Below are 24,317 nucleotides of genomic sequence, written 5' to 3' on the forward strand. Positions count from 1 at the left end.
TTGAGTGCTTGCGTACACGTTCGTATTTCATTCTACGGTTTCATTCTACACTATACGTACAGTATGTCTCCTTTGCGTGTATGCACACATTGACTCCTTATTAATCATTGAAAGTCACTGTTTGGATGTTCACCTTAATACAGTATTTTGTTTAAGAGGGTCTTCACACTTACTAGACTTTTTGCAAAAATACCGTCGGCTACTCATACTGTATACTGCAGTGTAAACTTGTCTCGATCGCTACCTCCGGAGGTGGAGCACGACAGTTGCCCCCCTGTAAGCAGGTCAGTGTAAACTTGTCTCGATCGCTACCTCCGGAGGTGGAGCACGACAGTTGCCCCCCTGTAAGCAGGTCAGTGTAAACTTGTCTCGATCACTACCTCCGGAGGTGGAGCACGACAGTTGCCCCCCTGTAAGCAGGTCAGTGTAAACTTGTCGCGATCGCTACCTCCGGAGGTGGAGCACGACAGTTGCCCCCCTGTAAGCAGGTCAGTGTAAACTTGTCGCGATCGCTACCTCCGGAGGTGGAGCACGACAGTTGCCCCCCTGTAAGCAGGTCAGTGTAAACTTGTCTTGATCGCTACCTCTGGAGGTGGAGCACGACAGTTGCCCCCCTGTAAGCAGGTCAGTGTAAACTTGTCTTGATCGCTACCTCCGGAGGTGGAGCACGACAGTTGCCCCCCTGTAAGCAGGTCAGTGTAAACAGAAAGTTCTCGTTGAGACAACACTCTTACAGTAAAAATTGTAATTGCATAGCGATGTTTTTGAAGCAGCTGAAATGTAGACATTTTCCTCTTTAAAAAAAAAAGAACTTGTTTTGAGTTTTTACCTGATTTGTAGTAACAGACTGTTCCATTCTGAAATTGTAGTAACAGACTGTTCCATTCTGAAATTGTAGTAACAAACTGTTCCATTCTGAAATTGTAGTAACAGACTGTTCCATTCTGAAATTATAGTAACAGACTTACATTCTGAAATTATAGGACAGGCTGAAATTGTTGCCGTAGCTTTAAATCTCAAGTGTTAGATTGTTTTCTTGACTGCACTGTATGGAAGCCTTTTCCAACAGTAATATAGTAAAACAAATATATAGTATCTTGCAATTTTTATTAATAGTATCTCAAAATACAAATATGTTGAGATAGTAGACCATACTTATTGGATGTGTTTCTTCATTTGTAGCATTGTGTGGTGATTTTCAAAGGTGTCTCCACAGGAGTGTTTTTCTGGGGCACAGAGTGTTACCTAGGTAGGCTAACCTAACCAGGTAAAACTCTGGACCCTAGTTGTAGGGTATGACATAGTAAAAAATCAGCTGTAAAACAGTTTTATATGGGCAATGATTTGACCCGTTTTTCTTTGTAATCAGGTCATGTGGTTTAAAAAGAATACACTAAAACAACTACTGCGATGAATCAATCGAACTAACCGGGTTGAGCTTGCTTTATGCAGGGTTGCGTTGTGTAGGTCTTTGCATCTGTAGTTAAAACGTTACACAGTATGTCATCACGATTGGGTAATTTTTTATTGATTTAAGGTCTAGGTAGCCTAGCTACCTAAAGTTTGAATATAAACCAAATTTGATCATATTCACATTTTCTCTTAACACAAATAAATAGACGTATTTTAGGCTATATATATACATAGCTTAGACATAAATACATGACGTTACCGCTTCGTTTCCCCTGGCCAGAGGGGAATATACAGTAGGGCATAGGCTTCTCTAGGCTGCCTGCAGCTGTGGTTATCAGAAGGCTACAGTTGATCAGACTGAAGGACAGATTCATTGTGCACGAGTTAACAAGTCATGAGGTGAATCAGTCTAATCAACAGTACATTGTCCCTCTTTTCAACGCTTTTGTGTCAATATTTTTTGGGGCAAATGCGAGCTCGCCACACGTTTGCTGGCGGCCCTACTGTGCTAATCTTTGCAACGTGGATAAATAGATCAAAATCTCCACATAATGTTACAAATTAAGAAGCATATCCTATGTATGTTCTATCTAAATTTTGAGTAACTATCTCATTTTTTTTTTGTTTTTTTGTTGATATTATCAACATTTTAGTTGTTTGCGGTGGCGGGAATGAGCGTCCATAGCACTAAGCCACTGAGGTCTGGGCAAGAAGCAACCCCTCCCAATTTGATTTTACCTCATATAATGACATCCATGATATTGATCAAATGATGCTTGGTTTGTTCCAGGCTCACTTTTAATATGGTAGCTAGTGTAAGCCTATAGGAGCTCCTATATAGCTATGGTTCGGCTAAACGTCAGCATTCAGCTATAGCAAGCATGTTTGTGAGGATGCAGAAATGATTTTGTTTAGCTAGCTAACGTTACCTAGCTGTGTAGCCTATATTATAATACTGTATTGAATGATGCTGTATGGGAGGTGGAAACATTCATTCATATGCTAACGTTACTTGATCGCGAAGCATGTTGTTAGTTTGCTTGCTAATTGAATGTGTATGGACGATGAAAGAAACCCTTTAATTGTCTGCACATGCTTGTGGATTGTTGCATTATTCAATCGTGTAATATCGTTTTGTTGCATTATTTAATAGAGTGATATGTTTAAGAATAAATGTTGTTGTTGAATAGTTTGTGCTGATTGGCTAGTGACTACTGTGATATTTACGGTCAATTTGAGCTGCGGACCACAAAAATAAGGCTTTGCCAGCCAAAACGTAAGGTAAGGATGTAATATGAAATCTCTTTTGCCAATCCGCTCCTCACACTCCTTCCTCTCGTAGTGGGGACAGGTCCTAAATGTGTGTGAATGCCCGTGTGGCTCCATACTGGTAGTACTTAAACCAACGGCTGTGTTTGTGTGTAGGTGAAAGTCCAGCCACTGCCTCTTAAGGCTGACTGGCTGGCTGGAGACGGACGTTACCGGTTTGAAAATGTTTTCTTTCAAAGTGTGCGCCCTGGGACTAGGAGAATGCACCGGAAAAAGGGAATTGTATCGGTGCTGGACTTCGCTCCTACAACAAGGCCTGACCTTGACCAGGGGGTTTAACGAGTCAATGGGAGGGTTAAGCGTAGGGGGAGAGGGAGGCCCACTGTTTCCTCTCTATACACCCATCTCTTCACTCTGCTATTGCTGCTGCTGTCAGAGTTTATTAAGTGTTGCTCTGCTAACCGATAGTCACAAGTTGCTCCATGTTTGATAGGGGTATGTGTACCAATGTAATGCTATATCCCTTTTTGTACATTAGGCTTACTGATTTGCTAAGTGCTGATGAACTCTACAGTTATATATTTTGGCATGACTCCATGTTTGAATGTCTCTGTCTATTCTCTCCCCCCCAGGTAGGAACTCAGGCTCAGTCCTGTACAAATGTATTACAGAACTGTCTCCGGACTGGTTAGTGGGTATGTCCATGTATATATTTTTTTTGCGTGCTAGAAAGCAAAGCTCAATCAAACTTAATTTAAAAAAAATACCAACAAATCAATATTTGGTTTTCTGTATGATCCGTCTCCATGTATTACAATCAATTCATCTGACTCAATGATTTGGCATGCAGAAGATGTGCTAATGTCATAACATACCCGCTTATAATGTAGATGGATGATTATTGTGCAATGATGATCTGACAATGAGGTTATAGTGCGATGACGCTAACCATTGACTCCCAAGACAGGAATGGATCATATGATATTATTCTATTGTGGAAACTTGATGTAAAAGCTACAAAGGCTGATCTACTGCATTGCAGAGCAGTCTAATAGGGGAAAACATGCTAATCTTGTCACGAATGGATGATTTAACAATGATTTAATTGAGCGTTAATGGTTAACACCCATGAGGAGAATGGATCCTGATGCTTGACACTCCCGTGGGAAAGTTGTCCTTCATACAAACAGAAAAGTCAGTCTCTTTCGAGTTTGTCCTGTGATCTTCATGTCGGCTCATCTTCATCACAGATATGATTTCCCGTTACTCAATTTAATGCTCTGTGTTCGAGTGGAAGAAAACTTAGACTAGTCTTGGATTAAGAAGCAATTTCATGCTTTTTAGTTCAGGACTAGGCGGAGTTGGGCAGAGTCTGGGTAACTGGCCCTAGATGTTTTTAGTAAGTCTTGGTATTAGTGATGCACTGACATGACATTTTTGGCCGATACCGATATCTTATTTTCCTTGCCAAAATAAAACGATACCGATATTTAAAATTTTTAAGCGTTCTTGTACAGTTAAATAGTTAACACACACATGGACGCAGCGTTCTAAGGCACTGCATCTCAGTGCATAAGGCGTCACTACAGTCCCTGGTTTGAATCCAGACGTGATTGGGAGTTCCATAGGGCGGCGCACAATTTGCCCAGCATCGTCCGGGCCGTCACTGTAAATAAGAATTTGTTCTTAACTGACTTGCCTAGTTAAATAAAGGTTACATACACACACACACCACACTGACCAAAAAGTTATTTGGTTGTCATTTACGTATGTCCCCATTACCAGTAAAACATAATGAAAACCTATTTCTTTCACTTACTTGCTGTGCTGTTTCGTTGTTCAGTTTCATTCTCAACCAGGATTTCTATGGAATGCCGTTTGGGTGTCAAAAAAGATACACGTCAAATAACGCTATTTGACGTGTCAAATAAGCTTGTTGACCAATCAGGACTTGAATATGACTGCACGTCAAATAATAATTTAATGTGTTCATGAATTTATGTAGTTATTACACATTGATTACACCATCACAACGATTCATCGATACGTATGCTATGATGCTGGTAAAGTTGTCTTGCGCACCTACAGTGCTGGTCATAAAAAAAAGTTAGCTTTCTCATGGATGCAAACAATGTTCTTCCCCAAAAACATAGCTAGCTATAGTTAGCTAGTTAACTATATAGCTCGGTGTCATCTAAAATAACCCTCATTCATAAGACAGTTCTTATTTGATTAATGGTGGTCGGACCCATCTTTGTGAAGCTAGCCACAATAAGGATTAGCCACAATAGTGGACTTTTCAAAATAAAAGTATGGCATAATTCTACTATTTGTATTCATTTGCATCACTGTCAATGACATACTTTTACTTTGAAGGCAAACCGTAAATTCCACTTGTGCCTAATCCTTATTGTGGCTAGCTTCACAACACAACCCGGTCTGGTCGAGCATCACTAACCTGATGAAACTAGCTGGCTGCTTATGATGTTAGCTTTGGGCAACAGGGTTAAGTAGCTGGCTAGCTATTTATTTTCATGAACTGAAGTTCAATTTCAAGAGGCGCACAACAACTGGCAACCTAGCTAATACTTACTCACAAGGATTCCAAAATCATTGCTAAGAATAATGAAAATGACTGCGGTTTCTACTAGTCATTGTTTTCAGGCTGGTTGTATTGGTGCTAGCTAGGTACCAAGCTAAAGCTAGCTACCCCAGAAGTTGCGGTCGAACAAATTATGCTTTATTACCAACGCGGTATTGTAAATATGTCGTTCGTGGCCGGTGTTTGCTTGTTTGCATACTTCTTTTTTGTACAGCTTTGACAGTGCTACTGTATCTTTTTTGACACGTAAAGACCTAAACGGCGTTCCATAGTATGTATGTCGTGAAGCTAATAGCAGTGACGCTATTACTGTGCAATTGAGGTAGGGCAACATCTGCAAAATAGCGCACTTGGTAGTGTGTACCGGTGCTCGACCGGTCGACGAAAGCCAACATCACCCACGACAGAGAACGGTTGGTTGTCAAGGGCAATGAATTCCTTTCTGTTGGCTTTAATGGACTTCACCTTTGAGTTGTCTCTGAAAAGTTCTTACTCTTTCAAATGACTGTTCGATCCACACAGCAGACAATCAAATCAAAGTTTATTTGTCACGTGCGCCGAATACAACAGGTAGACCTTACAGTGAAATGCTTACTTACAGGCTCTAACCAATAGTGCGGGAAAAAAAGGTGTGTGTGTGTAGGTAAGTAAAGAAATAAAACAACAGTAAAAAGACATTTGAAAATAACAGTAGCAATGCTATATACAGACACCGGTTAGTCAGGCTTATTGAGGTAGTATGTACATGTAGGTATGGTTAAAGTGCCTATGCATATATGATGAACAGAGAGTAGCAGTAGTGTAAAAAGAGGGGTTGGCGGGTGGTGGGACACAATGCAGATAGCCCGGTTAGCCAATGTGCGGGAGCACTGGTTGGTCGGGCCAATTGAGGTAGTATGTACATGTAGGTATGGTTAAAGTGACTATGCATATATGATGAACAGAGAGTAGCAGCAGCGTAAAAAAGGCGGGTTGGGGGGGCACACAATGCAAATAGTCCGGGTAACCTTTTGGTTACCTGTTCAGGAGTCTTATGGCTTGGGGGTAAAAACTATTGGGAATCCTTTTTGTCCTAGACTTGGCACTCCGGTACCGCTTGCCATGCGGTAGTAGAGAGAACAGTCTATGACTGGGGTGGCTGGGGTCTTTGACAATTTTTAGGGCCTTCCTCTGACACCGCCTGGTGTAGAGGTCCTGGATGGCAGGCAGATTAGCCCCAGTGATGTACTGGGCCGTACGCACTACCCCCTGTAGTGCCTTGCGGTCGGAGGCCGAGCAATTGCCGTACCAGGCAGTGATGCAACCGGTCAGGATGCTCTCGATGTTGCAGCTGTAGAACCTTTTGAGGATCTCAGAACCCATGCCAAATCTTTTTAGTTTCCTAAGGGGGAATAGGCTTTGTCGTGCCCTCTTCACGACTGTCTTGGTGTGTTTGGACCATTCTAGTTTGTTGTTGATGTGGACACCAAGGAATTTGAAGCTCTCAACCTGCTCCACTACAGCCCCGTCGATGAGAATGGGGACGTGCTCGGTGCTCCTTTTCCTGTCCACAATCATCTCCTTAGTCTTGGTTACGTTGAGGGATAAGTTGTTATTCTGGCACCACCCGGCCAGGTCTCTGACCTCCTCCCTATAGGCTGTCTCGTTGTTGTCGGTGATCAGGTCTACCACTGTTGTGTCGTCTGCCAACTTAATGATGGTGTTGGAGGCATGCCTGGCCATGCAGTAGTGGGTGAACAGGGAGTACAGGAGGGGACTGAGCACGCACCCCTGGGGAGCTCCAGTGTTGAGGATCAGCGTGGCAGATCCCTCACCACCTGGGGGCGGCACGTCAGGAAGTCCAGGATCCAGTTGCAGAGGGAGGTGTTTAGTCCCAGGTTCCTTAGCTTAGTGATGAGCTTTGAGGGTACTATGGTGTTGAATGCTGAGCTGTAGTCAATGAATAGCATTCTCACATAGGTGTTCCTTTTGTCCAGGTGGGAAAGGGCAGTGTGGAGTGCAATAGAGATTGCATCATCTGTTTGGGCGGTATGCAAATTGGAGTCGGTCTAGGGTTTCTCGGATAATGGTGTTGATGTGAGCCATTACCAGCCTTTTCAAAGCACCTCATGGCTACAGACGTGAGTGCTACAGGTCTGTAGTCATTTAACCTGTTTGGGGTGCAGCCCGACACCGGTACACTTATGACAACATCCAGCTCAAGTGCAGGGCGCGAAATTCAAAAGATATTTTTTTTAAATATTTAACTTTCACACATTAACAAGTCCAAGACACCAGATGAAAGGTACACATCTTGTGAATCAAGCCAACATGTCCGATTTTTAAAATGTTTTACAGGGAAGACACAATATGTAAATCTATTAGCTAACCACGTTAGCAAAAGACACCACTATTCTTACTCCATCAGTTTTTTACTCCATCAGTAGCTATCACAAATTCGACCAAATAAAGATATAAATAGCCACTAACCAAGAAACAACTTCATCAGATGACAGTCTGATAACATATTTATTGTATAGCATATGTTTTGTTCGAAAAATGTGCATATTTCAGGTATAAATCATAGTTTACATTTCAGCTACAATCAGAAATTGCACCGAAAGCAGCCATAATATTTACAGACACCAACGTCAAATACCTAATTACTCATCATAAAACATTTCTGAAAAATACATAGTGTACAGCAATTGAAAGACAGGCATCTTGTGATTCCAGACAATATTTCCGATTTATTAAATGTTTTACAGCGAAAACAAAATGTAGCGTTATATTAGCGTAGCCACAATAGCCAGAAACACTTGGGCGCCCACGACCAGTTCACATGCACGACAGATATTAGAAATAGCATCATAAAATGTTTCTTACTTTTGGTGATCTTCCGTCAGAATGTTGGACAAGGTGTCCTTTGTCCAGAACAGTCGTTGTTTTGATCTGGAACGGCAAATATCCCTCTTCATTTAGCATGGGCACTTGCCAAGTGGCACGGATCACTCCAACGTCAATAAAGTCAGAGAACGGAACACGGCAAAACTCCCGAAAAAATTTCAATAATCTGATTAAACTATATTGAAAAAACATACGTTACGATGATATGGTCACATGTATCAAATAAAATCTAAGACGGAGATGTTAGTCGTCCATAACGACAGCTAAACAGAAGGCAAATTCATGTCCTCTTTCGCGCGCTCCAGAAACAGGAAATGGACGGTCACGTCAAACAAAGAGCTTTAATTCCACCTCAGACCAAGATAAACACACAATTTTTTCTCTCACCGCCTCTTGACAACCAGGGGAATGTGTATGAAGTGTATGTAGACTCTTACGTATCACGCCCATGTATAGGCATGAAGTTGAACAGAGCATCGATTTCTGACATTCCACTTCCTGGTCAGGAAGTGTGCTGCAGAATGACTTCTGTTTCACTCAGAGAAATAATTCAAACGGTTTTAGAAACTAGAGAGTGTTTTCTATCCAATAGTAATAATAATATGCATATTGTACAAGCAAGAATTGAGTACGAGGCCGTTTGAAATGGGCACGATTTAACTGGCTACTCAATACTGCCCCTTGCAGCCATAACAGGTTTTAAACAGGTTGCCTTTGTGTTCTTGGGCACAGGGACTATGGTGGTCTGCTTGAAACATGTTGGTATTACAGACTCAATCAGGGGCATGTTGAAAATGTCAGTGAAGACACTTGCCAGTTGGTCAGCACATGCCCGGAGCACACGTCCTGGTAATCCGTCTGGCCCCGCGTATGTTGACCTGTTAAAAAGTCTTACTCACGTCGGCTACGGAGAGCGTGATCACACAGTCGTCCGGAACAGCTGATGCTCACATGCATGCCTCAGTGTTGCTTGCCTCAAAGCGAACATAGAAGTGATTTAGCTTGTCTGGTAGGCTTGTGTCACTGGGCAGCTCACGGCTGTGCTTCCCTTTGTTGTCTGTAATAGTTTGCAAGCCCTGCCACATCCGACGTGCGTCGGAGCCGGTGTAGTAGGATTCAATCTTAGTCCTGTATTGATGCTTTGCCTGTTTGATGATTCGTCGCAGGGCATAGCGGGATTTTTTGTAAGCTTCCGGGTTAGAGTCCCGCACCTTGAAAGTGGCAGCTCTACCCTTTAGCTCAGTGCGAATGTTGCCTGTAATCCATGGCTTCTGGTTGGGGTATGTACCTACAGTCACTGTGGGGACGACGTCCTCAATGCACTTATTGATTAAGCCTGATGTGACTGATGTGGTGTATTCCTCAATGTCATCGGAAGAATCACGGAACATGTTCCAGTCTGTGATAGCAAAACAGTCCTGTAGTTTAGCATCTGCTTCATCTGACCACTTTTTTATAGACCGAGTCACTGGTGCTTCCTGCCTTAATTTTTGCTTGTAAGCAGGAATCAGGAGGATAGAGTTGTGGTCGGATTTACCAAATGGAGGGCGAGGAAGAGCTTTGTATGCGTCTCTGTGTGGAGTACAGGTGATCTAGAATTATTTTCCCTCTGGTTGCACATGTGACATGTTGATAGAGATTTGGTAGAACTGATTTAAGTTTCCCTGCATTAAAGTCTCCGGCCACTAGGAGCGCCGCCTCTGGGTGAGTGGTTTCCTGTTTGCTTATTTCCTTATTCAGCTGACTGAGTGCGGTTTTAGGGCCAGCATCTGTTTGTGGTGGTAAATAAACTTGCACGAAAAGTATAGCTGAGAACTCTCTAGGCAAGTAGTGTGGCCTGCAGTTTATCACAATATACTCTACTTCAGGCGAGCAAAATCTAGAGACTTCCTTAGATTTCGTGCACCAGCTGTTGTTTACAAATATGCACAGACCGCCCCCCCCTCGTCTTACCGGAGTGTGCTGTTCTATCCTGCCGGTGCAGCGTATATACTGCTAGCTGAATATCCATGTCGTCATTCAGCCACGATTCCGTGAAACATAGGATATTACAGTTTTTGATGTTGCGTTGGTAGGATATTCGTGATCGTACCTCATCTAGTTTATTGTCCAATGATTGCACGTTGGCGAGTAGTATTGACGGTAACGGCAGCTTTCCTACTCGCCTTTTGCGGGTCCGGACGAGGCATCCGGCTCTTCGTCCTCTGCATCGCTTCCTTTTGCGAATAATTGGGATGTCTGCCCTGCGGGGTGTTTGGAGAATAATTAGGATGTCTGCCCTGTGGGGTGTTTGGAGAATAATTAGGATGTCTGCCCTGCGGGGTGTTTGGAGAATAATTAGGATGTCTGCCCTGCGGGGTGTTTGGAGAATAATTAGGATGTCTGCCCTGTGGGGTGTTTGGAGAATAATTGGGATGTCTGCCCTGCGGGGTGTTTGGAGAATAATTAGGATGTCTGCCCTGTGGGGTGTTTGGAGAATAATTAGGATGTCTGCCCTGCGGGGTGTTTGGAGAATAATTAGGATGTCTGCCCTGCGGGGTGTTTGGAGAATAATTAGGATGTCTGCCCTGTGGGGTGTTTGGAGAATAATTAGGATGTCTGCCCTGTGGGGTGTTTGGAGAATAATTAGGATGTCTGCCCTGTGGGGTGTTTGGAGAATAATTAGGATGTCTGCCCTGTGGGGTGTTTGGAGAATAATTAGGATGTCTGCCCTGTGGGGTGTTTGGAGAATAATTAGGATGTCTGCCCTGTGGGGTGTTTGGAGAATAATTAGGATGTCTGCCCTGTGGGGTGTTTGGAGAATAATTAGGATGTCTGCCCTGTGGGGTGTTTGGAGAATAATTGGGATGTCTGCCCTGTGGGGTGTTTGGAGAATAATTGGGATGTCTGCCCTGTGGGGTGTTTGGAGAATAATTGGGATGTCTGCCCTGTGGGGTGTTTGGAGAATAATTGGGATGTCTGCCCTGTGGGGTGTTTGGAGAATAATTGGGATGTCTGCCCTGTGGGGTGTTTGGAGAATAATTGGGATGTCTGCCCTGTGGGGTGTTTGGAGAATAATTGGGATGTCTGCCCTGTGGGGTGTTTGGAGAATAATTGGGACGTCTGCCCTGTGGGGTGTTTGGAGAATAATTGGGACGTCTGCCCTGTGGGGTGTTTGGAGAATAATTGGGACGTCGGCCCTGTGGGGTGTTTGGAGAATAATTGGGACGTCTGCCCTGTGGGGTGTTTGGAGAATAATTGGGACGTCTGCCCTGTGGGGTGTTTGGAGAATAATTGGGACGTCGGCCCTGTGGGGTGTTTGGAGAATAATTGGGACGTCGGCCCTGTGGGGTGTTTGGAGAATAATTGGGACGTCTGCCCTGTGGGGTGTTTGGAGAATAATTGGGACGTCTGCCCTGTGGGGTGTTTGGAGAATAATTGGGACGTCTGCCCTGTGGGGTGTTTGGAGAATAATTGGGATGTCTGCCCTGTGGGGTGTTTGGAGAATAATTGGGATGTCTGCCCTGTGGGGTGTTTGGAGAATAATTGGGATGTCTGCCCTGTGGGGTGTTTGGAGAATAATTGGGATGTCTGCCCTGTGGGGTGTTTGGAGAATAATTGGGATGTCTGCCCTGTGGGGTGTTTGGAGAATAATTGGGATGTCTGCCCTGTGGGGTGTTTGGAGAATAATTGGGATGTCTGCCCTGTGGGGTGTTTGGAGAATAATTGGGATGTCTGCCCTGTGGGGTGTTTGGAGAATAATTGGGATGTCTGCCCTGTGGGGTGTTTGGAGAATAATTGGGATGTCTGCCCTGTGGGGTGTTTGGAGAATAATTGGGATGTCTGCCCTGTGGGGTGTTTGGAGAATAATTGGGATGTCTGCCCTGAGGGGTGTTTGGAGAATAATTGGGATGTCTGCCCTGAGGGGTGTTTGGAGAATAATTGGGATGTCTGCCCTGAGGGGTGTTTGGAGAATAATTGGGATGTCTGCCCTGAGGGGTGTTTGGAGAATAATTGGGATGTCTGCCCTGTGGGGTGTTTGGAGAATAATTGGGATGTCTGCCCTGAGGGGTGTTTGGAGAATAATTGGGATGTCTGCCCTGAGGGGTGTTTGGAGAATAATTGGGATGTCTGCCCTGTGGGGTGTTTGGAGAATAATTGGGATGTCTGCCCTGAGGGGTGTTTGGAGAATAATTGGGATGTCTGCCCTGAGGGGTGTTTGGAGAATAATTGGGATGTCTGCCCTGTGGGGTGTTTGGAGAATAATTGGGATGTCTGCCCTGTGGGGTGTTTGGAGAATAATTGGGATGTCTGCCCTGAGGGGTGTTTGGAGAATATCCTGTGAGTCCTGCTTGTTGTTGAAAAAATCTTTGTCTAATCCGAGGTGAGTGATCACTGTCCTGATATCCAGAAGCTCTCAGTCTAATCCGAGGTGAGTGATCACTGTCCTGATATCCAGAAGCTCTCAGTCTAATCCGAGGTGAGTGATCACTGTCCTGATATCCAGAAGCTCTCAGTCTAATCCGAGGTGAGTGATCACTGTCCTGATATCCAGAAGCTCTCAGTCTAATCCGAGGTGAGTGATCACTGTCCTGATATCCAGAAGCTCTCAGTCTAATCCGAGGTGAGTGATCACTGTCCTGATATCCAGAAGCTCTCAGTCTAATCCGAGGTGAGTGATCACTGTCCTGATATCCAGAAGCTCTCAGTCTAATCCGAGGTGAGTGATCACTGTCCTGATATCCAGAAGCTCTCAGTCTAATCCGAGGTGAGTGATCACTGTCCTGATATCCAGAAGCTCTCAGTCTAATCCGAGGTGAGTGATCACTGTCCTGATATCCAGAAGCTCTCAGTCTAATCCGAGGTGAGTGATCACTGTCCTGATATCCAGAAGCTCTCAGTCTAATCCGAGGTGAGTGATCACTGTCCTGATATCCAGAAGCTCTCAGTCTAATCCGAGGTGAGTGATCACTGTCCTGATATCCAGAAGCTCTCAGTCTAATCCGAGGTGAGTGATCACTGTCCTGATATCCAGAAGCTCTCAGTCTAATCCGAGGTGAGTGATCGCTGTCCTGATATCCAGAAGCTCTCAGTCTAATCCGAGGTGAGGGATCGCTGTCCTGATATCCAGAAGCTCTCAGTCTAATCCGAGGTGAGTGATCGCTGTCCTGATAACCAGAAGCTATTTTCTGCCGTAAGATACGGTTGCAGAAACACGTACAAAATAATTTACAAATATCGTGAAAAAAAACACATAATAGCACAATTGGTTAGGAGACCATAAGACGGCGGCCATCTTGGGCTAGGTTAGGAATGCTGTGTTGCACGTGTAGCGCGACAATTTACTTGACGTCATTACGTCATGTACCTACGTTATATAGGTATGCACGGTAGCATTGACATGGGTTTTTAACATCGGAACATTAACATGTTCAACGATATATTGTGCATCCCTACTTGGTATCATATGTGACTGTTTGACCATGTTCCTGACCGCGATTGATTTGTTCATAGCCAGTTCTCCAAGTAGGTAGGTCATTTCAGATCAAATACGAAGTTATAATTCGCTCAGTCATGTTCCTTATAGGCTGATTTTATGATTCTCTGTTCCAATGTCCATATTGACACACAACTTGGAATACATACCCACAATGCATTTCTATTAATTCTTATAAATAAGAATTTGTTCTTATCTGACATGCCTAGTTAAATAAAGGCTAAATAAAATATATATATTGTTTGTGTTTTGTGACTAAGGGATCGTATTACTCTCATAGCTTTATTGATAAGCTTACTATGTCAATAAATGATCTTCCCCTTAGTCATATCCTGTTTCCTCTTCGCTCATCAGGGAGTCAACATGCAGAAACATGTTATGGTTCAAGAACAGTCTTCCACCAGAAACCAATTTATGTCTGACCCTTGTTAACAGCTGTGGAATGTCTTGTGTGTTTGCCTGCTGGTGTTTTGAGGAAGCTACAGTGTCTTTGTTTTTGGTCTGCTGTCTTCAATGAATTTTCCAGCGGTTCAAACTGACACGATTTACAGTATGTTGTTCTAATGTTTTAGTTTGTGGCAGATGTTTTGGGCTCTTTGGAATGGCAGCAGTTTAAATAGGATTTGCAGAGATTGATGCAATTAAGTAGAGGTCACTAATGCTTTCATGGTGTGAGGTTCTGGCATGTGATTGCAAATGTTGATATTTTAGGTTGCTTATGTTGTTTGGGAATGTATGACACCTCACAGGGTGTGTAGTAATTCTGTAATTTCTCTTAATCTTTTTCTCGGGAAGCACTCTTTTTGCAATGACATAATCATATATCAATTATGTAACTATTTGATGACATGGGCTCAAATCCTGTGGAGTGAACAAAATGGGTCATGTCATGGTAAGTGATTTGCTTATATTATAAAACTGTGGCATACATTTCCCTCCGTTCAGTTATGAAATGATAGTTACCAAGCAACTAGTCACACAAACAAAGCCTGAGGGTGCTTTCCAGCTGATGCGGCGTTCAAAGTGAGGAACTCATGCAATGTAATTTGCGTTGTAAAATAACAAAGCAGTCATTACCTGTATGTTTCGTTATTTGCTTTGGCATATGTATATTTATGTGCTTGTCTACTGGAACTATACGATATAATCAAAATATGATATACAGTGCATACATGAATAGGCCCAAGATGGTTGTTGAGAGATCATCTGTTAAATGTTTCCTTCAACCTTTAATGGAAGCTGAAGTCGTATACTGTATTATCATAGCAGCGCTGTCTTTACCACTGTGGCCTTGTATCTGAAGACTTTATGGGGTGCTGAGGACCCCGATGCCTTAAGATCGACCTCAGAGCGTGGCCATTCTGTAAAATGACCACTGCTCAAACTCTCAGCTCATCAAGTGAAGTGGGCAGCTCGGAAGTCTCCCAAGTCCACCATGACTTTTCCACCAACTGTTTCTGTCCCAATGTTAACACAAAATTCCTTAGTTTAGAATGGAAAAGCTCCCACTGATCCAGAAGGAAATTACTGGATTTCTGGATTTTCCAGAGGATGTGGTGTTTTAATTCAGGCACATTTTAGGATGACCTAACAGAGGTCCTTTGTAATACTTGAGGCTGAGATGCCCTTCACCACAGTTTTAGGTTCAGCTTAGCTTTTTAAGGCCATCCTCAGCATGACCAGGCTGTTCAAATGTGGGGTCGGTCCTTTGTTCTGGTACACACCTAAAACATGTCCCTTCTCCAGTTCCCAGGAGATTTCCCTCCATTTAAAAAAAATTCTCTGATGGAATACACAGGCTTTAATGCTGAAAGAAAATCTATCCGTTATTCCAAAAGCATGGTTAGCTAATCCATTGGTTACGTTTTGGAAATGAGAAAAATCAACATGAATAAGATCATCTGAATTTATGTTGAATGGGTCAGGCTTCAGGGAGAAGCCAGAAAAAGGAAACCGCTATTGTAAATTTAATCTATCGTAAATTGCTTAGTCGGTCATTTCCTCATGAGCAACAGTACATCAAAACCAGAACATGGTGTCACGTTCCGCTGTCTTCATTTTGTGAACAGTTTTGGTACTCTGCTGTATCTCAGTACTTGTATTGTATGTAGTATATACAGTTTATCATAAGTATTAATACTCATAGTTTATTTAGTGTAGTATATATAATGTAATGTACAGTGTATTCAGACCCCTTGACTTTTTCCACGTTTTGTTACGTTACAGCCTTATTCTAAAATGGATTAAAGTTTTTTTCCTCATCAATCTACACACAATACCCCATAATAACAAAGCAAAAACAGTTTTTTAGACATTTTTGCAAATCTATAAAAACTGAAATCATATTTATGTAAGTATTCAGACCCTTTACTCAGTACTTTGTTGAAGCACCTTTGGCAGCGATTACAGCCTCGAGTCTTCTTGGGTATTACACTACAAGCTTGGCACACCTGCATTTGGAGAGTTTCTCTCATTCTTCTCTGTAGATCCTCTCAAGCTCTCAGTACAAAGTACTGAGTAAAGGGTCTGAATACTTATGTAAATGCCATATTTCAGTTTTTTATTTGTAATGCATTTTAGAAAATGTTCTAAATAGTTTTTGCTTTGTTATTATGGGGTATTGTGTGTAGATTGAGAGGGGGAAACGATTTAATCAATTTTATAATAAGGCTGTAAGGTAACAAAATGTGGGAAAGGTCAAGGGGTCTGAATACTTTCAGAATACACATTATTTAGTGTAGTGTGTGTGTGTACACACACACTACACTAAATAATGTGTATTCTGAAAGTATTCAGACGTATATACATATACACAGTAGATATCCGTATTCATCCCCCATCCATAAGTATTCACATTTTGTTGCGTTACAAAGTGGGATTAAAATAGATTCAATAGTGATTTTTTTTTTTTTGTCATTGATCTACACACTTTAAAAAAAAATTTTTTTTACAAACTAATACAAATTATATTACTAAAATATTGTCTGCATAACTATTCACCCCCTTTTTGTATAGGCCCTGCCTAAATCAGTTCAGGAGAAAAATGTCAAATAAGTTACATGGACTGTAAATAATAGGGGTTGACGTTATTTTTTAATGACTTCCCCTTCCTCTGTGCCCCATACATACAACATATGTAAGGTTCCTCAGTAAAGTATTGAATTTCAAGCACAGATTAAACTACAAAAACCAGAGAGCTTTTTGAAAGCCTCAAAGAAGGGCAGGGATGGGTAACAAATCAGAAATTGAATATCTCTTTAAGCATGGTCAAGTTAATAATGATGCTCTTTGGATTATGTATTAAACCACCCAGGCACATCAAAGATGGTCTTGCTTCTGATCTGAGCTGCAGGACCGGATAGAAACTGCTTAGGGATGTTACCATGAGGCATTGGTGATTCTAAAACAGCTACAGACTTCAAGGGCTGTGATGGTCGAAAACTGAGGATGGATCAACAACATCGTGGTGACTCAACAATAATGACCTAAATTACAGTGAAAAGAAGAATACAAATACACAGAGTAAAACTTTTCCAAAACATTAATCCTGTAAGGCATTAAAGTAATCTTGCAAAAAAAACACACACCAAAGGAATACACTTTTTTTGCCTAAATGCAAAGCCTTATGATTGGGTCAAATCCAACACCACACATCACTAAGTGTCCTTGTTTTCAAACATTGGGGTGGCTGCATCATGGTAGGGGTATGCTTTTCATCGGCAAAACGGGAGTTTTTCAGGATAAAAAGAAACGGTATGGAGCTAAGCACTGGCAAAATCCTAGAGGAGAACCTGCTTCAGTCTGCTTTACACCAGGCACTGAGAGGAACCTTTCAGCAGGACAAAAACCTACAACACAAGGCCAAATCTACAGTGGCGTGTCTTACCAAGAAGAGAGTGAACAGTTTTGACTTAAATCTGCTTGAAAATCTATGGCAAGACTTGATAATTGATAATTGCTGTCTAGCCATGATCCCCAACACCTTAACAGAGCTTGAAAAATTTTAAAAAGAAAAATTGGCAAATATTGCACAATCCAGGTGTGCAAAACTCTTCGAGATTTACCTAATAAGAGTCAGCTGTCATCGCTGCTAAAAGGGTTTCTAACATGTATTGACTCAGGGGGTGAATACTTTTTTAATCAAGGTAAATTAATGTGTTATTTTTCATCTTTAAAAAATAATGTGATGTTTCTTCCACTTGTGTAGATTGTTGACAAAAAATGACAAATCCATTTTAATCCCACTTTAAATAGTTATGATAGGCACTATATCAATGGATTCTGCACTGCATTGAAGCATAAGATGTTCTTCTCCTGACCAGTGAATCATAATTGCAGCTCTCAAAACAATTTAAGTGAAGCCAACTTGTTTACACGCGGTATTTAATCAGGTGGATACATTTTATTTAGCAGAATATGCCTGGACAAGTAGCCATCTTATAAATAGTGGGATACTGCACTGATTTACACCTCTCCAAATCTCTCTTCTTGATAGGAAACTTCAGTTGCTGTACGTTGTCAATAGGGGTCCATTAATGGTACATTTCTGGTGAAGCAATCACAAGGCATCTTTGCTCTGCTATTTCTCAGTGAGGGACTTGTCCAGTTGATTGGTCAAGTGATGCCTTGCTCTTTAGTCATCTTTGATTTTGCTTCAGAAAACTCAGGCGAGTTGAATGTGATTTGGTGGATGAGCTTTTCCCACCGTTGGATGACCAATCACAATGAATTCCACCAATGTCAGTCAGAATGTACATACGTTTTCCCTAACTCCCTGTCCTCTTCTCCTTCCAGAATCCCCCCGTTTGTCCACCGCCTCCATCAGTAGTAATGAGCGGGCACCCTCCGCCACGCCCTCCGACTGCTCCGACTTCCCCTCCGCTGGCCAGCGCCCCGTGAGCCTGGTCTCCACCTTGTCCTCGGGGTCCGGTTCGTCCCGGGACGACAGCCCCGCTCAGCCTCCACCTGGCGGCACCGTACCCCCTACCGGAGACGACATCGACTTGGAGCTGAATCCTCCGGTTGACGTCGGCGATCAGGACCGCCAGCACCCCGATACGGCGGACCCTTCTGGGGAAGGACTGGTCTCTCGTGGCGGGAAGTTCGACCAGCTTAACAACAACAACACTGCCACGCCCTCGCGGGCTGCCAGCACCCGCCACACGCCCCCGTTATCGCCCTTCGCAGCCATAACTATGGCGCCCAACCCCAAGATCACCTACTTGGACCGGGTGGTCATGGAGATCATCGAGACAGAGCGCATGTACGTGAGGGATCTGCGCAGCATCGTGGAGGTACGTGACAAAGTATCCTCTTTGCTTTTAAAGCGCTTCCATGCATTACACAGTCAAATTGACCTTGGTATTTGTTGGTTTGCCTGTACAGTTGCAGTGAAATGTCTTTATTGCAAAAGAGCTCAGTCAAAGTTTTTCCTATACAGAATTTTCCATTATCCCTCTATACACTTTGGTGGTCAAATCATAACAGTTCTGTGTATAGTTTATGTGAAATATCGCAATGAAAACTGATTACCGTAATTGCTGGACTATTAAGCGCACCAGAATATAAGCCGTATCCACTGAATTTAAAAAAAAATATGTATTTTGTACATAAACCGCACATGTCTATAAGCCGCAAGTGCCTACCGGTACATTGAAACAAATGAACTTTACACAGCCTTTAAACGAAACACGGCTTGTAACAAAAATAAATAGGCTTTAACGAAACACGGCTTGTAACAAAAATTTAAAAAAATAGCAGTAAACAGTAGCCTACCAAGAAAGTCAAACTTCATTGCGGTGGCGATTTGTTTTGGCTTTCAGTTGGATCTGCACAGTTGAAACACCTCGGCAGTCTGCTCTCTGTGTGTTGACCCAGTCTTCAAGCTCATTTTCTAGTTCGGGCCATCTGCTTTTCTTCTCTGAAAGCTTTTGTTGTCTTTCTGCACTGAGTCAGTTCCTCACGCTGCTGTTTCCAACGTCTTATCATCGACTCATTAACCTGTCTAGGATGAGTGTGCCGCTAGCGGCACTCCCCCCCCACCCCCACTGAAAAACCAGTGCCGCGAAATTCAAAAAAAATATATTTTTTAAATATTTAACTTTCACACATTAAAGTCCAATACAGCTAATGAAAGACACAGATCTTGTGAATCCAGTCAACATGTCCGATTTTTAAAATGTTTTACAGGGAAGACACAATATGTAAAGATGTACATCTATTACCTAAAAACACATTAGCATAATCCACCATCTTTTATTTGTCCACCAACACCAGTAGCCATCACCAATTCGGCTAAACTAAGATATTTATAGCCCCTAACCAAGAAAAAAACTCATTAGATGACAGTCTGATAACATATTTATGGTATGGGATAGGTTTTGTTAGAAAAAAGTGCATATTTCAGGTAGATGGCATAGGTTACAATTGCACCCACCGTCACAAATGGAATAGAAAAACTACTTAGAGCAACGTGTTTACCTACTTACTAATCATCAAACATTTCGTAAAAATACACAGCATACACGAATCGAAAGACACAGATCCTGTGAATACAGACAATATTTCAGATTTTCTAAGTGTCTTACAGCGAAAACACAATAAATCGTTATATTAGCATAGCACATAGCACATAGCAGCCCAGCATTGATTCTAGCCAAAGTGAGCGATAAAAGTCAACATCGCCAAAATATATTAATTTTTTCACTAACCTTCTCAGAATTCTTCAGATGACACTCCTGTAACATCATATTACACAATCCATATAGAGTTTGATCGAAAATGTTTATATTTAGCCACCAAAATCATGGTTAGACAATGTGAAATGTAGCTCAGCTGGTCAGAAAATGTCCTTGCGCCACTTAGACAGTGATCTACTCTTATACATAAATACTCATAAACGTGACTAAAAAATATAGGGTGGACAGGGATTGATAGACAATTTAATTCTTAATACAATTGCGGAATTACATTTTTTAATTTATCCTTACTTTTCAATACAGTTTGCGCCAAGCGAAGCTACGTCAAAAAACATGGCGTCCTAAGCCACTAAAATGTTTCGACAGAAACACGATTTATCATAATAAAAATGTCCTACTTTGAGCTGTTCTTCCATCAGTATCTTGGGCAAAGGATCCTTTCTTGGGAGTAATCGTCTTTTGGTGGAAAGCTGTCCTCTTGCCATGTGGAAATGCCAACTGCGTTCGGGATGAACTGAAAGCGTGCCCAGCTATTCACAGCGTTAAAGAAATAAATGTCCCAAAATCGCACTAAACGGATATAAATTGCTATAAAACGCTTTAAATTAACTACCTTATGATGTTTTTAACTCCTATAACGAGTAAAAACATGACCGGAGAAATATAACAGGCTAAACTAACGCTTGGAAAAATAGCAGGTCGATGTCCTCCACGCGCATGACGCAGCTGGAAAGGAGCTCCTACCTACAGGGTTTTTTTATTTATAGGGCCTGTGAACGCGCAATCGACCCCATTCAAATCGTCATCACGTAAAGGCATCCAGGGGAAGACGTAAGCAGTGTCCGTATAGTCATAGCAATAACAGTGCCCTTTTAACTGACTCCAGAACAGTGGCCAAAATTTCTGAAATCTGACTCCATGTCAGGGAAATTGCTGTAGAATGGGCTCTGTTCCACTTAGAGACAAAATTTCAACTCCTATAGAAACTATAGACTGTTTTCTATCCAATAATAATAATAATATGCATATTGTACGATCAAGGATTTTGTGGGAAGCCGTTTCAAAAATTACACGATTAGCATAAATAGTCTCAACAGCGCCCCCATCCTCAACAGGTTAAGGCCAAGCTCCCGTTCAGCAGCTCTATTTCCTTTTCCAACAGCCAGATCGATCGCCTGCAACTTGAAAGCTGCATCATATGCATTTCTCCGTGTCTTTGCCATGATGAGGGTGACAAAATGACTACCGTAATCAGAATGATGGGAAGTTTGAGCGCGCTCGATTTACGTCACATTATGTGACGGTGCTCATTTTTTTGGCGGCGTGAATCTTGTGGGAAGAAAAAAAAATCATAAATTAGCCGCGTCATTGTATAAACCGCGAGATTCATAGCGTGGGGAAAAAGTAGCGGCTTATAGTCCGGAAATTACAGTAATGCACTTGCGGGTGTAGAAAAGGCACCCCTAGCGTGAGGGACACTGGCGGGCAGACTGTGTCGCAGGCCTGGGATGTTTGCCTGTGACAGGTGGGCTTTCTCTTCACAACCGCTTAGACGTGTCACACGAGGGTCCAAGTCCCATTAGCACGCCCCATCTGCCAAGCCAGTCCCATGATTGGCCTAAACTTAAGGCTAGGCACAAACAAAGGGCAACGAGAGGTCAGTCTGAAGGACAGTCTCAGATTTACTGTGTTGTGTCTGGGATGACAATGCTCATAAAATCACATTTTAAGGCATGTTTGTAAACCATTGCATTGTGTGGACCAAAGAGATTGACAATGTAAACAAGGGTCTTTCATCTGGTCTCAAGTCGGGTGATTGGCTGGGCTATTCATAGATAGCTATGAGGATTTGGTTGTCGGCAGTAGGAAGGCCTCATGCTGAGTTGAATCCTTCAATCTCAAGCAATTTGAGTAACTCCAAAAGAGCGTCGCTGGAGAGCTGTCATTCACTTAAATGGCAAATCCAGTTAGCGTGGTCAGATCAGTGAGGCATAGGGGGCTTAGCAGGTTTGTTTGTGTGCGAAAGAGACTGCAGCGCGAGCATGTGTTTCTTCTTCGCGTGTCAAGGCTTGTGACCACATTTAGCCACATGCCACTCCATTTCAGCCAGTTCTCTCGACTGTATGGAACTGACTTGAACATTTTGACTTTTATCAATGACTTATTATCAGTGGGTGGGGATAGGAATCCATGGATACCAGGTGTGACGTCACTGGGTTTACTATTATTAACCCTTTAAGACTAATGCTGCGGGATCATCTCCTTACATAACAATGGGTCTTGACTGGAGGATCATGCCTGTCCTTAAGCAGACAAGTCAATGTCTTTCTTCTTCCATACAGGATGCTGCATGTGGAGATTATGTGTACATTATGCACTGCACAGAATGATTCATCAAACATAATCCAAATATGACAACTTTGCAAACGCCATTAACTAGTGGGTGAACACACACAGACGCAATAGTGTTTACATACTGCTTTACTCATCTCATATGTATATACTGTTTTCTGTTCTACTGTATTTTAGTCAATGCCACTCCGACATTGCTCAATCTAATAGTTATAGATTTCTTAATTCCATTCTTTTACTTTTAGATTTGTGTGTGTTGTGAATTGATAGATGATACTGCACTGTTGGAGCTAGGAACACAAGCATTTAGTTAGATACTACTGCACTGTTGGAGATAGTAACACAAGCATTTAGTTAGATACTACTGCACTGTTGGAGATAGGAACACAAGCATTTAGTTAGATACTACTGCACTGTTGGAGATAGGAACACAAGCATTTACTTAGATACTACTGCACTGTTGGAGATAGGAACACAAGCATTTAGTTAGATAGGAACACAAGCATTTAGTTAGATACTACTGCACTGTTGGAGATAGGAACACAAGCATTTAGTTAGATACTACTGCACTGTTGGAGATAGGAACACAAGCATTTAGTTAGATACTACTGCACTGTTGGAGATAGGAACACAAGCATTTACTTAGATACTACTGCACTGTTGGAGATAGGAACACAAGCATTTAGTTAGATACTACTGCACTGTTGGAGATAGGAACACAAGCATTTAGTTAGATAGGAACACAAGCATTTAGTTAGATACTACTGCACTGTTGGAGATAGGAACACAAGCATTTAGTTAGATAGGAACACAAGCATTTAGTTAGATACTACTGCACTGTTGGAGATAGGAACACAAGCATTTAGTTAGATACTACTGCACTGTTGGAGATAGGAACACAAGCATTTACTTAGATACTACTGCACTGTTGGAGATAGGAACACAAGCATTTAGTTAGATACTACTGCACTGTTGGAGATAGGAACACAAGCATTTAGTTAGATAGGAACACAAGCATTTAGTTAGATACTACTGAACTGTTGGAGATAGGAACACAAGCATTTAGTTAGATACTACTGCACTGTTGGAGCTAGGAACACAAGCATTTAGTTAGATATTACTGAACTGTTGGACCTAGGAACACAAGCATTTACTTAGATACTACTGCACTGTTGGAGCTAGGAACACAAGCATTTAGTTAGATACTACTGCACTGTTGGAGATAGGAACACAAGCATTTACTTAGATACTACTGCACTGTTGGAGATAGGAACACAAGCATTTAGTTAGATAGGAACACAAGCATTTAGTTAGATACTACTGCACTGTTGGAGATAGGAACACAAGCATTTAGTTAGATACTACTGCACTGTTGGAGATAGGAACACAAGCATTTAGTTAGATAGGAACACAAGCATTTAGTTAGATACTACTGCACTGTTGGAGATAGGAACACAAGCATTTAGTTAGATACTACTGCACTGTTGGAGATAGGAACACAAGCATTTAGTTAGATAGGAACACAAGCATTTAGTTAGATACTACTGCACTGTTGGAGATAGGAACACAAGCATTTAGTTAGATAGGAACACAAGCATTTAGTTAGATACTACTGCACTGT

At 42.2% G+C, this 24,317-nt stretch overlaps 1 protein-coding gene across 2 annotated transcripts in view; it reads left to right on the forward strand.

The window, feature by feature from the left end:
• Positions 1–24,317, forward strand: part of LOC120024435 (pleckstrin homology domain-containing family G member 3) — a 120,105-nt gene that overhangs the window by 47,536 nt on the left and 48,252 nt on the right. For both annotated transcript variants that reach the window (XM_038968672.1, XM_038968673.1), the window contains exon 3: positions 18,441–18,940. In XM_038968672.1, coding sequence (XP_038824600.1) covers positions 18,441–18,940 — 500 coding nt within the window. The remainder of the gene's footprint in view (positions 1–18,440; positions 18,941–24,317) is intronic.

This window comes from Salvelinus namaycush, chromosome 29, assembly GCF_016432855.1.
Source record: "Salvelinus namaycush isolate Seneca chromosome 29, SaNama_1.0, whole genome shotgun sequence".
Lineage (NCBI taxonomy): Eukaryota > Metazoa > Chordata > Actinopteri > Salmoniformes > Salmonidae > Salvelinus > Salvelinus namaycush.